At 37.0% G+C, this 16,443-nt stretch overlaps 1 protein-coding gene across 1 annotated transcript in view; it reads right to left on the bottom strand.

Moving 5' to 3' along the window:
* LOC139740673 (uncharacterized) overlaps positions 1-16,443 on the bottom strand; it is a 161,612-nt gene that overhangs the window by 122,702 nt on the left and 22,467 nt on the right. Inside the window, exons 7-23 of the mRNA XM_071651245.1 lie at positions 16,188-16,234; positions 15,357-15,582; positions 14,181-14,227; positions 13,129-13,194; positions 12,230-12,475; positions 10,806-11,116; positions 10,024-10,180; positions 9,558-9,810; positions 7,467-7,525; positions 6,435-6,595; positions 4,547-4,645; positions 3,889-3,949; positions 3,075-3,118; positions 2,705-2,806; positions 1,759-1,813; positions 1,205-1,240; positions 613-800 (exon numbers count right to left, since the gene is read on the bottom strand). Of these exons, the coding sequence (XP_071507346.1) occupies positions 613-800; positions 1,205-1,240; positions 1,759-1,813; positions 2,705-2,806; positions 3,075-3,118; positions 3,889-3,949; positions 4,547-4,645; positions 6,435-6,595; positions 7,467-7,525; positions 9,558-9,810; positions 10,024-10,180; positions 10,806-11,116; positions 12,230-12,475; positions 13,129-13,194; positions 14,181-14,227; positions 15,357-15,582; positions 16,188-16,234 (2,158 nt within the window). The remainder of the gene's footprint in view (positions 1-612; positions 801-1,204; positions 1,241-1,758; positions 1,814-2,704; positions 2,807-3,074; positions 3,119-3,888; positions 3,950-4,546; positions 4,646-6,434; positions 6,596-7,466; positions 7,526-9,557; positions 9,811-10,023; positions 10,181-10,805; positions 11,117-12,229; positions 12,476-13,128; positions 13,195-14,180; positions 14,228-15,356; positions 15,583-16,187; positions 16,235-16,443) is intronic.

Here is a 16,443-nt window from a genome sequence, read left to right as displayed (position 1 = left end):
CATGGTGAAAAAGACAATAAGGGGAATTATTTTGGCTGTAATCAAATTGATATACCACTACCACTTTAAGTCAGAAATACTAGATGAATTATAATAATGATAATGAAAATATCGGTTAACACTTCTACAGCGCTCTCGTCCATCAAAGAGATGTTTATGGCGTTGTAAGGAGAAGCAGAAAAATAAAAGGAAAGTATGTGTACATTCATATTTTTATGGCACAGTAAAAAGGTATGTTTACAGGGACCTTTTAAAAGGACTTGACCGAGAATGACTGAAGTACAGTGACACGAAAATCATACCGGACTTCTGGTCCCATGTGCAATAAAAAGCGGAAATACAGCGGACTCCCGTTATAATGAAGTCCTGCGGACGGCAGTTTTCTTTCGTTATATCGAAATTTCGTTATAACCAAACAAATAAACAATCAAAAAGCATAGAGAAGACAATGTTGCGTCCTGATTTTTTATACGTTGTAACCGGAATCTCGTTATCACCGTGTTCGCTATAACGGTAGTGTACAATGTATATTTCATTATAAAGAGAGGGAGGGGATGTGAATGAAAGGTACGTATAATATACTTGGTAGTTGGTATATGTAAACACACTCACCTCGCGTAGGACCATGTTTTCATCTAGACAGGGACAGGATGACTTGAGTACGCAGTCACTCCCATTGAAGACCTTGTTGTTGGCGCAAGCTCCGCACACCTCCGACCCGGTCAACTCCGCTGGTATACTGCAGCCACTGATGTACGAGCAGCAAACAGGATCACCATGTGTGAACGTGTCGACGCAAGCTGAAAAAAAAAAACACGTTTCCAACACAAATAGTAAGTACAAAAACCACACTAAGATTTCGACGTAAGCCAATATACTATACTTTGAGCATGTATGTACAAAAATGCATCACGAAAAGTCACATAAAACGTTTTCCATTTTATATTTCTATCTTTTATGACAGCTTCAATGTCAGAAGTGCACTGGAGATGCTCTTATGAATGAATAGGAATCACATTGACCATTATCATTTTGGATGACTTATTTAGATTGAGGGGAATGTGTCTCTCAAAAACAGCTGAAAAGGAAAGAGCCAAAACGGTATCATTACTTTGATGTTACCCTTCATTCTTAGGACGAGATGTATTATACCGTGATTAATAGGCAAAATTGTCAACTCGCTTCAAGCAAAAATTGATCTTACCTTCCGTCGTGAAAATAATGGTAGGTTCTTGAGTGCCTAAAGATCAAGATAGGGGAAAAAGAAAGAAATGCAGTAAATATATACATACGATTTTCGAAAAAGATGTGAAATACATTCTTCGTATTTGTTGTAAACGATGTGAGTATAGGAAATGTCTTTTCACTTTACATGGACTGAAAGGATTTGTTACTCACATTCCCAATACTGGGTCTGTCAAGTGTCCTGAATGAGCAGATCCTCTCACCAAACGTGGCCAAAGATTTTAGTTTGGTGCTGTCTACTTTCCTGCTATTGTTCCTACATTTTGACTCAATAGCACGTACTGTTGATAATTATTATATCATTTATTTCGTGTCTCTTGCAGCTAATGTATAACCCATCTCCATAATATTATTCATTATTCAAGATTTTTCCTTTTTTTCCCCTTCTTTTCAAAAGAAACTCTACTTCATTTTCTGGTAATGTGTGTATGTGTGTGTCATAAAATACGACAGTCGAAAGGATGTTTCACGTATTTTTCTGTTACGAAGTGAACGAATGTCAGTTAAACTCACTTGAGATTGGCTCGCACTGACAGCAGTGGTCTTCGCTGAATACAAGCACTTCATCCTGGCAAAGAGCACAACGTGAAAGATGAACTGATACATTCAACCATTTTGACCACTTGTGACCAACGTTCACTAACTCTATCTCCGGACTAAGATCCTACCATTAATGTCTGTTTTGTTTGCTTCTTCTTGTTGCTTTTCCTCTTCTTAATCTTAGTCTTCTGCTTCTTCTTCTTCTTCTTCTTCATTTTTTTTTCACTTTCGCCTCGTCTAAATGGTAGAGATATTATTTCAGGTTTGCGCGTACCTCGTTCAGTTCTTTTCTTAAAGTTAGCCAAAAATAAAAGCAGCGAACCAATTAAAACAACAACAAACAAACAAACAAAAGAGAGGGATGTCAGTGAACACACTTCTAACGAAACTACAAACGGGGATCAAAGGAATTGTTTAACTATGATTTGTTTTAGATATAAGCGTTTTACTCTTAAAAGTATTCCCTCAGCATGTTTAAAAAGACCATACTTACTTATACGTATACATACATACATTATATATATATATATATATATATATATATATTCACATTTGCCGGGAATAAATGTCATTGTACTTGAATTTGGGTTAGTTTGCTTCCTCTACTTATCATGGTATGTGGGAAAGTATAGGATTATCAGATAGTTGTCGGCTTTTAAGGTTTTTCAAGGAAGACTGTACAGCATGTGGTAGTACAATAACCACACGTTACTTTATAACAAATGGCCACTTTCAAGATGTCAACCAGATTATCCATTGCAAATGAAAGGAACATTGAGTCAGAGAAAACCACGTGTAGTATATCAGCTACATAGCAGCTTTTAGAACACGAAAGAGAGAGAGAGAGAGAGGGGGGGGGGTGAGAAATAAGAAAATACAGCGATTAATGTGTCGTGTCAAATACATGTTATTGACTTACATCATTACAATCAGCGACATTTCGTGCGCATGTCTTGAACAGATACCCATCACTGTCATAAAAGCAGTTGTCACAGTCCTCGTACACCTGGATCCTCGAAAGCTGAAGGAAGAAAGGTGAAGCGACTTAGGCTGTTATGCTCCTCATGGCACAATGAAATTGCCACGATGACATGGCATTCAAATTCACTAACTACGCAAATTAATCAGCATCAACATAAAAATGATATGGGTCTCTCATTTTCTCGTTGTTTTCGTTATCATTAATGCATTAATTCCATCTACACCTATCACGTATTTTTATTTTGTTTATTTTCAAATTACTTGATTTTGTTTACTTTTAAATTACTTACATTCAAGATTCAACTTACCCTGCATGGCTTTTCCGTAGGAACAGGCCTGCCGGTTGATGTTACTATAAAATGAACACACATCAATGATACGATTAATTGTGTATTACGAAAAAAAAAATAATGCAACTTTTTTTTTTTATTCTGTCCCCTTTCAACGTGCAAGCAAATTATGTGTTCATTACCTGAATCACTGTATCCAGCTTCGTCTTTGTTGATACACAGAAACAGATTATTCCTGATTTTTTTTTTTTTGCAAACGTCTTTTCACACAGAGGAAATCTAACCATCAACATTTCTGCACATACGATCATGAAAATAAATCAACACTCTATATAACTATTTATAGTGTATAACATACAAGCACATAATTGAAGGTACTGTTTACCGTTGTGAGCAGTGATTTAAAAAAATCGAGCTATTAGATTTGATGCATATAATGTTTTAATCAGGTGTATCACAAACATCCTACCATATAAAAATTTTGCAATAAAGCCTAAAATAACATCATAAGGAAAATGTAATTATCTTTTTTTTTTCACTTTTAATAACCGTAACTGTAGACGGTTTAGTCTAGAACCAAAACAATTTTATTGTAACTATGGTTCACGATATGTATATTTAATAATATTTAACATCGATTACATTGCTCAACTTTTTTACACTGGTTGTTTCTATCACTAACTCACATTTTAGAACTATTTTGAAACACTAAAGCTAGGTATTTGTTCTCTCTACAAATGGTAAATAATGCCTTCAGTACACGCAATCATTTCAGATGTTTATGAGAGAAATGCTTACCACAAACGGACATTGAAATATCTATGATACTTACTGTTCTCCGGGACGCATTCACAACAACGGTCATGTTTGTCATCATGTTTGTGCAAGATTCCCTATGTAAAAATGATAATGAAAACATTTAATACCTTGGGAAATCTTTGATTGGTGTAAAATCCAATATGTAAAGATTTAAAACTGATATTCCTTCTTTCCTTAACAGATATAAGTATTGCAATGATTTGAAATCTAAAGCACACGCAAATACAATAAGAATTACATTATTTCTGCTGAAACAAATCTAAAAGTCGGTGACTGAGAGTTCTGTTAAATTGAAATGGCAAGATGATTTTGATAAAGCATACGCGTATATGATATAATAAACGGCTGAAGTGGTTATGGAATTTGCATGCTATATACGATATCAATCTAAAAAAAATAATACATTAATTACTTTAAAATGTGACCTTACGTCAAAGCATACGCAAAACACGTTGAATAAACATAATATCTGCCTTAAAATACTCATAAAATGTTTCTGACATGTTTTTACCTATAAATAAATATATCTATGCCACTTCAGAGTCATGGCATGCTTTGCCTATTCATCTAATAACGTAACGACTGAAATTCATAAGAGTTATTGTTTTTCCTGCAAGATGCATTCAAGGTGTCGTCGCACATTTATCATCCCTTTCTTCTTACAGACTTACATTGTAACATTCGATGTTGCATTCCTTCCTACATGTGGCCTCTCCCTTCTCACACGTACAGTTTGTGCATGGTAAGGCTCCTTGCCAGGTGTCGCCATCCTAACAGAGAGAGAGAGAGAGAGAGGGGGGGGGGGAGGAGAGGGGTGTAAAGAGAGGAGACGTGTGCGTGATACAAGTATCATTGTCGTTTAGGCAAAGTCTGGTTCAAATGGCAACATAAACTGTGATACAATTTTGGGTCGGAATCATGTATACTGAATAATAAGTTTTATAGAAGTCTCACGAAGAGGAATAATCTCCTGCTCATGACCTAAAGATGTGTATTCACACCGACTGGACACTTCTCAAGGTAGGACATTATAATCTTTTCTTTTTACGGTATCGCGTTCACATTATTCATCAAAGCCAACTTGAACAAGGAGTGGGGTTTCATACAATATCGAAAGTTTTATTGCCATTGACTAATCACGAACATTTGATGATATATCTCTTGTGGGAATAGCTAACACCAGCTGAACACAATTTCAGATACAAAGCATGGTCGTTGTTATCTCTCTCTCTCTCAAAGGAGCTTGAAACCCAAATATAATAGTCATGTGGGTTGAGTGATTGCAGCAATATTAGCAGAACACATGAGTGAAAGTTTGAAGAAAATCGGACAATCCGTTGAAAGATAAACATTTTCAAAACTTTCGGTGCAGCCATTGCTGGATGAGAGGACTGCCGTATAGTTGGTGACGTCACGTATTGAAAACGGTTATACAGAAAACATAAAGAGTATCCCACAAAATTATTATTTTTTTCAGTAAAAAGTGCATTTTCCCTCGTTTTGTCACTGCCATGTGTTAGAAGAAATATCGATCATTCCACCTTGCTTTCTTAAAGAGGTAAGACAAGTGATAATTCACTGTGCTAGAATAGAGTGAAAATATGTAGAATTTCTGAATATCTTCTTTATATCGTTTTCCATACGTGGATTACAGTGTTGTAGTGAAGTTTTGTAGTCTTTTCATCAAGCGATGGCTTCACCGACTCTTTGATAATGCCTTTCTTTTCTGACGGATTTCCCTCAGACTTTAACTAATCTGTTCTCCTAATATTAGGGAGCTTTAGATTTTAGACGCGCGGACGTTCAAAGGGGAAAAAAAAACATGGTCTGAGCGTGCGCAGTAGCGCACATCAAGCTACTGCGCACGCTCAGACCATGTTTTTTCCCTTTGAACGTCCGCGCGTCTAAAATCTAAAGCTCCCTATTTAATTCACTCCACACGTCCTCACTCTATTTCAAAGGGAAGGAATTGCAAACACGCCTCTACATCTGTCTTGCCGAATAAAGAGCATGCTTACTTACTCCTCTATGGGACTTTAGACAATGTTGTATACAACACTATAGGTTTTCCGTAATGCCAATTGGCCCTCAAAGCTCGCAAGCAGTTAGAGTATAATGCATGCGCCTGTCTACTCCATTGTTGAGTTTGTTTTATCGTACGGTTCACATACTTTGATGAGAAGCACATAATAAAGCATCGACTGAAAGCTTACATTGCTAATCTCTGTCTTTGTTACAAGAATGTGGTAAATCGATGCTAGAAAATTTGCTTGCTGTTTTGGAACTCATGCACAACTGAGCCACTGGGTATTAACAAGTCAGTCTATCTAAACGGTGCCCCTATAAATTCGCTTGATCGGAGTGAACCTATCCCGGGTTAGAACATGGATCTACTAAAACAGCGCGCAACAGACGAACAGGTTTGGTCGTAAAATATAAAGACACTCATTTCGGAAGTTTTTGGAAAGAAATATGAACGAGAAAGAGAGAGGGAAATACAGCGAGAGATGGAAAAAAAGTTGAGTCCAACGCGTGGAAGAGGTTCGATTTATTGCTCACCACATATTTTTCGCCGGCGTACTCGCACGCACAGAATTCTTCGTCCGAGTGGTCGGGGCAGTCGGTGACCCCATTGCAGTTGGCACCAATGGGGATACACATGCTGCAATCTCGGCATGGCGTGTGGTCCTCAATACACGTGCATGTACCCGGAGTTATATCTGTATGCACAGATTGTGGGGTTGAAAATCTACGCATTAGATCAACCATTGCACTGGTCGATTACATGTGTATTTTGATCAGATTGTTTATTTTCTTTTCTTTTTAATTTTTGCTATAAAAAGGGAAATCTTATCTTCTCTTCATTCCTTAGCCAAAATAACCACCACCACAACAACAACAGCGACAACAACGAAACAGTGCGAAACAGAGCTTACGAAAACGGGGGCTAAGAAGTTGTTAACTTTAAACAAACGACTATATCATAGAACCAAATATAACTTTGTACAAAGAAGGTCAAAAACCTTCGGGTTGGTTTTATTCTATTCTCGAAACTGTTCTTTTGAGTTCTCTCTCCACAAAATGGACTTGACGGATTAATTTCTGATAAAGAGTTTGTATGTCATCTCATAACATACTTGCATAAAGTATGGAAAGTGAAATTGGATGTATGCAAGTTCATAACTGTGGAGTCAAAATCGCAAAGACCGCCAAAAATAAATGGATGTTTTGGATATCATATTTACTCCTTTGTTTATTCTTATAACTAGTTTGTTTAGTTGCCATTGCACAGAGAATACCTAATCTACATTCATATGATTATAGATTGACACATATTTTTATAAATAAATTTGTTGTTCCGGCTATCATGAAACTGTGATCGTCGATCATTTACATATTCCTATACTGTGCACACATCTTGTATTCTCTATAGAACAAAAACAAACCAACAACCAAAAACGTAAACAGGGGTATCTTATCATACTTTTTATGTTATTTATTCATTTGTTTTCTTTCACGATTAAAAAAAAAATGCCATGACCCATCGCTGTTGTAGTTTTACATAAACTTTCTGCTGACGGAAGAACTCACCTGGTGTGCCTGTGCAGATATCTCCCGAACACAAGAAATATCCTCCCATGTCGCAAGTACTGAAACCGAACACATACCAAATTGATAATGATGACAGTGATGTAGTAATTATGGTAATGACGGTGATACCAATGATAATCGTAGCAGTGCTAAAGTAAATAATAATAACGATGGCTTTTGTTATAAGTTTTATAATCATTATCTATATCTATATCACCATCACGCACACTGCCGTAACAGTTGGTTGACTATATAGTTTGTTCAAACCACATAGAAAGCAATGATGACATGGTTTATCAAAATTTTCAAGAAACGGGACAGAGTTATCAACATCGATTTTTTTAAACCTTTTTCACTGTAACAACAATAGTGATTTTACTTCCCATTCATTATCTGCTTGTGCTGTAACTTTTATGTTAAGATGTTCCTTTGGCTCAGATATAAGACATTTCCCTCTCCAATGCAGAGGTGGATGCAATGTATAAACAACATAACACCTCTCGTTCTCTGTTTATATGTATATATATATATATATATATATATATATATATATATATATATATAAAGACAGAATAAACTGACCAGAAAGAACATAAATTATTAGTGGAAAAGTGAGCAAAGAAAATGGGATTCCATCGGGATTCGAACCCGAGACCTCCAGATTGCTAGACCGGTGCTCTACCGACTGAGCTATAGAAAGCCCTAGTATATATATATATATATATATGTGACAGTGCACCTCAAAACGAACATAAAGTCGCACACACTGATTTTGCGTGAGGACTGAAAACTAGTGAAATGGGTCAACCTAGCCGAACTTGACTTTTTCATATTTTCTGAAAGAGCTGGTCTTCTTTTACATTATGCTAAAATTTGGTATCATAAAACGGGGAGGAAAGTGTGTTTTTTTAGCAGTTTATCTCGAACATTTTTGGTAGAATAGTGTGATTAGGTGTGTCTTTAGAATCCCTTTTTCGTTTCTGAAAAAACCTTGTCCACACTCTTCACTTTCAACTCTAATAACTTTTGAAAGAATAGTGCTACTGCTTTGAAAGTTGGGATTGATTATAGACAGAATGTGTTAATGAGGCATTTTTAATTTCAGTTTAATCTGATAATCCCTTCGTTGTTGTTACTCTCGTGGTTTACTGCCTGTTTTTTGTCCCATTCATCGCACAGCCAGCACGGTTTGGTAAAGATTAAGCGCTTGAATAGACACTGTACTTCAGAGCCTCTTTTCTCAGTTCACACTTTTCCTGAGTTTGTGCTTTCTTTCCAATATTTAGATAGGTTAGGAGAGTCCATTTGATTTGAGTTATACATCATTTTAAAGCTTAAAGTCTGCTCTTTCATAATATGGTCTTAACTAAAAATTCATGTCTGGCGACTTTTTGTTTGTTTTGAGGTGCAGGGTCACATATATATATATATATATATATATATTGCAACAAGTTCACTCGGTTGACAGCAGGTTCATCCGTATTTATTGCTACTCGGAGTTTCATGCCACCTCCATGAGGCGCAATCATCAGGCAGTCAAAACTCTGAAGTCACACATGGATGACTATATACTTTGTTCAAACCACATAGAAAGCAATAATGATGATATGGTTTATCAAAATTAATTTATCAAAATTGGTTGATCAGAATTGGTTTATCAAAATTGTTTGCCTGATGATTGGGCCTCATGGAGGTTGCATGAAACTCCAAGTAGCAATAAATACGGATGAACCTGCTGTCAACCGAGTGAACTTGTTCCAATACTTCTGTCTAAAGCTCTTCCTTTGAGGATATCGAGCACTCTTCATAGAAGGATAGAATCACCAAATGTATATACACACATACATATCAGACAGACATTTTGATTATTATGATTTATCAATTTATTTATGTAAACATACAAAGCACGAATATACATAATGTCGTACATAACAATCTGTGTGAAGAACTCCTATAAATTTACATTTCATGTGACTTATGAGTTTTGATTTTAATTAATGTAGTTGTAATTTTATTACATATCCTTCAACCAATCTCTTTATGCATTATCTACCGCCACCACTGAAGAAGTTGAAAACCAAAAAGCATTACCACAGCTGGCATCCACGCATGAACGTCTGGCCCGGCTCGAAAACCATGTTGTTGACAATGCACTGGCAGTCCTTCTCCAGTACGCATTCTCCCCGGCGCTCGTCCAGGACCGTTCCCGCGGGGCAGGCGCAGCCTTCCACGCATGTGTTGGGGCAAAAGTATGGATCCACAACGGTCTGTCCTTCCACGTAGCACCGTTGCGGGCATTGCGGCCCGCAAGACATGTACACCTGTCCGCCCTCACATTGCAAACCTGTAAAATTCGATTTCAACAGCATTCAAAGATGGTTTCTTAATCAAGGCGCTATCATCCGGTATTGTCTTAGTAAAGTGGTTGTGTGTTGCGAAGAAATAGTCTAAGACAATTAAGAATAACACACTTACTTACACACACACAAGAACACACACACACACACACAACACACACACACACACAGAATAAGGAAGCATAAAGTCCGAACATTACCGCAAACATCCGAAGTTCTCCATGGGATAGAAACCCCCTGCTCGTTACATTCCTTGGCATAGGCCGTGATAGCAGTGCAGAGACATTCGCAGTCGCCTCCTCGGTTACACGCACACGTGTCAAACACGCAGTTCTCGTAGTACTTTTGTGGGTCCACCTGTTGTGGGTGACATGGCAGGGACATGGTAGTATTCGAAAGGCAAACGATTACATCACAAAAACAATGTATTATATACATACTTCCATATGTATATATGTATATGTATGCATGTATCTGTCTATCTATACGTATATATATATATATATATATATATATATATATATACATATTATACATAAAGAAATGAAATTAAACCCACTGACCAAATTGCAGAAGGTGAATATCACTGCGTCATTTAAACGTTATTGAGAAGACGTGAAAGTGAAGGTGAAGAAATAAAACGACAATATTCATCTTTCATTTGTATTCATCATTTAGTATTTACTGATTTGATAGCATTTTTTAAAAAAATATGGATTCCATTAAAACTCTGGGTTTTTTGAAGGCCTTATTACATTTCCAAATAATTTTCAAAATGTAATAATCGTGTTTATAATCTTGTTCGGTTTGCAATTTATTTATTTTGCTTTTATTTGCAAATTGTGTCATACTCCATACACCATGAGGGCCGTTGAGTTTAACAGGCCTAAACTTAAAATTTCAAATTTCAAACTTCAAATGAACTATCAGATCTACAAATCAATGCAAAAAAAAAAAAACATGTAACTGTAACTATACGTACTTTATTGTGGCAAGGTTCGAACAGCGACTGTTTTATGAGTGCACAAGAGTACTCGGACCACAGCTTTCGCGTCGGGTTTATCACGCACGGGTCCGTGGGCTCTGTCGTCGTGGGACACGACCCCAGTTTCTTCCAGCCATCGGCGAACGCCACCGCGCTCGTTTCAACCATGTTCCCGCGAGGCATGACGAAATCGTCCTCGCTGTTGTCGTTGAAGTCTCCGCACAGACCGCAGACTTTCCCCCTGTAGCTCGCCGGGAGAATGATGTAAAGACTTGTCTGTCTATCCCACTGAAGAGCGATCTGATAAGCTGCAAAGGTGTGACAAGACAGATGCAAAATAACATCAATATTTTGGTCTCTCAACATCAAGGGCGCTTTGTCAATCTTTTTTTTCGGATCTAGACTTTGAATTAGTTTTACAAAAGCATTTGCCAATGATGACCTTCCAACATGTCCAATCTAGTCTGCTCCAACCAAAGTTAATAATATATGAAAGAGAAATTATCAACGAAACTTTTGTATTTCATCTCCAGCTTGGTTTTTCATTATTTTGTATCTCAATCCTTTCTATAAAAGTGACTCGAACATGAGTGGAAAAGCACCACTTTCCCCTAAATAATTTGTCGAGCATGTTGTCGAAATAACATTATGCACCATACTCTTGTAAAGAGAAAGAATAATGACTGAAACAAAGAAATGAAGGAATAAAATATCCTCCCCTGATAACGTGTATTTCCTGACTCCGAATAGATGAGCTCAATGAAATTAAAAAGTATGCAAAGGATTTCAAGAAATAAAAAGGGCCTCTGAGACATACATGATCATTCTACTCTCCTCCAAAAATGGGTTGTAGAAAAACTACTCAAAGCACACTTTCCAATTCATGTTATGATCCCAAACTAAAGGATATCGTAGAAGAAGGATAGCTCTTTCAGAAAATATAGAAAACTCAAGATGGACTTAGTTGACCCATTTCGCCTTTTTGAGTCTCCACGTAAAAACAAGGAGTGCGACTTTTTGTTGGTTTTGTGATGCACGGTCACATAGGGAGTTCAGTCCGTTTAGATAGGGTACGAGTATTTAAACGTCTGTCTCTAGATTAACTCAGACATTGCTCCTATAATAGGCCCCGGGACTGGGGCAAAATACACACATGCGCAAACGCACACAGGAACGCACACAGGAACCCTCCCCCAAACACACACAAAGCGGGTACAATTCAATTTTATTAGGGACTTTGGATAGTGTGTACAATGCTTTTGTTTTTATGGGTGTTTTTTTTTCACTTTCCACTTTTGTGCCAGGCGGCATTCGCGAAGCACACAAAAGGTTAAGTAAGTCGTAAGAAAAAATAAGTAAAAAATTGAATATTTAGCAATACATACATGTATATAATAATATAAAAATGTCAATCAAGTCACCTTTCCACGTGATGTACATGTAAAGTCCCGCATTTGTGAACACGAACTTTTTCACTCTGTGGGGCGGGGTAACTATAGGATCGACGCCGCGGATAAGAGTCAACGTAACGTCCCCCTTGACTGTCATGTTAATAAGCCTTGTACAAGTGAATCCCTCGTCTCCACAGGGTTCGTTCTCCACTGTAACTTTGAAGGTCCCCTTGTTGCCGTTACACCAATCAGTCGCAAACGTGTAGCTGCATTCCCCTATCGGATGAGAAGCGTATCGTTCACAGTAAGCATTGTCCCCTCACGTTTTGGTATCAGTTGCATTGTCTACTTAATTGTAACGGATTAGACTTGATTTTTTTTTTATCAACACCTGGTTCCCAGACGTTCAAGAAAACGACGACAAACTTTGAAAGATGTATAATACATCGTATAGGACCAATAACACTTATGTAAAGTCTTTTATGTGGGCCTCTTTTTGTTACAAGGTTAAGATGTATAAACATATATGTTACTAAAATATGAATATTAGAAGAGTCTGACTGCAAAACCAGTGAACTCCGTTCTTGTTAGCAATTATGAGACTTCGACCATAGTATAGTATAGTATATGATATGATATGATTCTTTTAATAAGACATTGTTATTATGATGGCAATAATGATGTTATGCAATTAAAGCTGCTAGAGACAACGATATTGAAATATGGGATATTTCTAATAATAACTTTAAGCATATTCCCCATGTAAATATCGATGTAAAAAAAAGTAAGACATCTTTGATAAAGTTTTCCCTTTTTTTCTCTACCTAATGAAACACTGTTTAAGTGTTTGAAAATGACGCTTTACCGGTATTGCGATGAAACTCTATTTGCTCTGAACAGGAAAACCACACGTGTAACGAAAAACTCACCCATAAACTCAAAGTCCCGACCGTCAAATGTCGTGTAGTGAGGGTCTCCATATGCTTTACACACTCCTGTTTGTGAAACACATTGACATCGCATCGAGGGTTAAGAGCGCGTTTTCACACGACAACATTGTACTTACAATGAATACATTGTACGTGGACATGGTTTTTAATACCGTTTTTAATGCCGCTGGCTTGTGCACCATACGATCAAAGTATTTCTTATCGTTCGTATATACGCTGTCAGATTTCCTATTCACATTTCACTTTTTTCATTGGGACATGATGCTCTATCGATATGAACAGATTGGAATACTATATCTCTATGTTAGAGTGTCATGGCTTCTAAAAAATGAGCAAAATGTAGTTAACGATGTTTTAAACACAATCATAGCCCGCCTCCAGATGATTTTCAGACTTCTGCATTTGAACATCTATAAATTGACAATACTGTGTACAGAGTTTCAGAATTTAGAGTGATCAGAACGAGGAATACGAAATAAATGTTTTCAAAATTCGTAACATATTGCAATGAAGGATGATGGCATAGCAGCCTCGCATAAGAATCCATATTTGATTGCTCAAGGAAACAGAGCAAAAAGAGAAAGCTTGCATAATACATCTATACAGTTGAACTTTGTAAGCAAGTGGCATTGTAATGGAAAGACATCGCTACATTACTGGAATATGCGAGTCCCCAATGTCATTATCCTTTGTCATTATATCATGCTTTGGGGTTTTCAGAGTATTGCGCCATGGGTCTCGAAATCATGAATAAACATGATCCGTCGCAGATTTTTTTTTTTTTTTTTTTTTTTTTTTGGGGGGGGGGGATTTCACTCGATTGTCTACAGTGAGTGACTCAACAGTCGTTTTATAGGAAGGCGAGACCCGAGCTCATGTTGCACGTGTTTTCTGTAATTTGTATGCTGCATAGTAATGATGGGGAAGCAAATAAATGGTGTCAACAATCATTCTTACCCCAAGCGTGTTGTATTATTAACTTTATTTTTCGCCTTTAAACGAATAATTCGCCGGGCGTTAACGAAACTCACCTGGACATGACTTGTTTTCACACTGCCAACCAGCGTCAGTGCAGACACTAAGGAGAGGGACAGGTATAAACACATATGCATTACACGACTTTAAAGGACAAGTTCACCTTCATAAACATAAGGATTGAGAGAATGTAGCAATATTAGTAGAACACATCATTGAAAGTTTGAGGAAAATCAGACAATCCGTTCAAAAGTTATGAATTTTTGAAGTTTTTGTGCATTACCCGCTGGATGAGAAGACTACTGCAGTGTATGAATAACTTAGATGTCACATGCGTACAACAATATAAGGAAAATATAAAGAGAATTTCACAAAATTCCATCTTTTGAAAAAAGTACACATTCCCCTGACTCGTTACCGACAAAATGTTATGGGTAATATTATTCCCCCTGCCTTTAGAAAGAGGCAAGTCAAGTGCACTTTTATTATGCCCAAAAAAGTGAAAATATGTTGAATTTTCTTTTACATTTCCTTCATACTGTTGTACGCATATGACTCACAAGCTGTAGTAGTCTCCTCATCCAGCGGTTCCAACACAAAAATTTAAAAAATTCATAACTTTTGCATCGATTGTGCAATTTTCCTCAAACTTTCACTGATGTGTTCTACTAATATTGTTGCATTTTCTCAATCCTTATGTTTATGAAGGTGAACTTGTCCTTTAAGCAAAAGCTTAGTCTGTGAGATTTACGTAGATACTTGTTAAAAAAAACACATGTCAGTGTGGTCATTAATAAAGTATTGTCGTTGTTTCTCGTTAGTCTTTTTAAGAGGAATGACTTCATTTTCAGATCATCTTGACAGTGTTGTCAAAGCGGCACTTTTGGATTGAATTTAAAAAAAATGGAAAAAAAATACGAATGCTACGTTCCCTGCGAATTCATTATTGGACTAATCCGATAATGTACACACAAATAGCACGAGCCTTGCACGACAAAGATCTGACTGAAGTTGTCGGACAGAATTGCATGAATCATTTTGATTACACAGCCGTTTGGGTTAAGCACGCTTTAGAATGGGAAAGTCTATTCCTTACACTGTATTCCCACACTTCTAAATGATTATATCGCACAACATTACAACAAGACTAGCCGCCGTCCTCACTGTTAACCCTCCTGAAGGGAAAAGAAACGTGCCAACAATTCTACTACATTCTGCATGCGCACGCTCACCACTCGTTGCAGTCCATGTACGTCGTTTCTTTCTTTTGATACTGGCGGCCTTGGTGGTAGCATGGGCATTCGCTCTCGTCGATACAACTGTCGTTGTAGGATGCCATGTCGTTTGGACACAGACAACCTCCGTCACAGATCTCCTCGCTGCACACGGGGTTGCGATGTTCGCACGTCTTCTCACAGGCGCAGTCTGACCACACCTTGTGGGACGGACACGCAGGTACTGAATACACACACACGCACAAAACAAAACAAAATAACAAGATGCCATTTGGGATTGTATTCCAGCGTACAGAGGAAACAACAGCAATAGGAATAATATTTGAAAGCAACAACATAAACAAAAAACATAATCCAATTTATAAAAAAAAATGCATGTTATATTGGTGATGAAAACGATTGCAAATCTATATAAAAAAAAGAATTACAATATTGTTATATTTCGTATGAAAGATATTGCTGCATTTATCACAACGAAAATGTTTTTCATCAGTAAATTCGATGATTGGATAATATCGGCAAATATTCCCCTTTATTTTTTGTTACTTGTTATTACTTTACGTTATTTGTTGTTACTTTATTTCTTGCTCTTGTTAAATCTAATGATTTTAAAGTTAAACCACACACACACACACACACACATACACACACACACACACACACACACACACACACACACACTAACACACAAAGACCCCACAAAAACAAAAATCTGTTTTGCGCAACTCTCTTACAGTTTCATCTTTTCTCAGCTCTTTGGGTCACTGTCTGCATTGAAATGTAGACATCAGTTTGGATAGTCATAATTCAAAATGATTAAAGACTTACTTGAACAGTTTTGCTGACTGGTGTCCCATACTCCGGAATCACAGACCCTACGGTGAAAGTTTGGATTGTGATCAAATAACGTTACAATAAGGATACCGTAACAACTAATTATTTCTTCTTCTTTTTTAGTTTGACTCGAGCCGCATTTTAGAGCGAAATAAGAACAATTCTCCAAAGGATTTTTCAACCTCACTTCATGATACAGTCAAAAATATCGTTATCATTTTGCAACTTGCTGACATTTAGCATTTCCATT

Source organism: Diadema antillarum, unplaced genomic scaffold, assembly GCF_040938485.1.
Source record: "Diadema antillarum isolate AM-2024a unplaced genomic scaffold, OU_Dant_1.0 seq00000871_RagTag, whole genome shotgun sequence".
Taxonomy (NCBI): domain Eukaryota; kingdom Metazoa; phylum Echinodermata; class Echinoidea; order Diadematoida; family Diadematidae; genus Diadema; species Diadema antillarum.
This window is presented reverse-complemented; position numbering and strand designations above follow the sequence as displayed.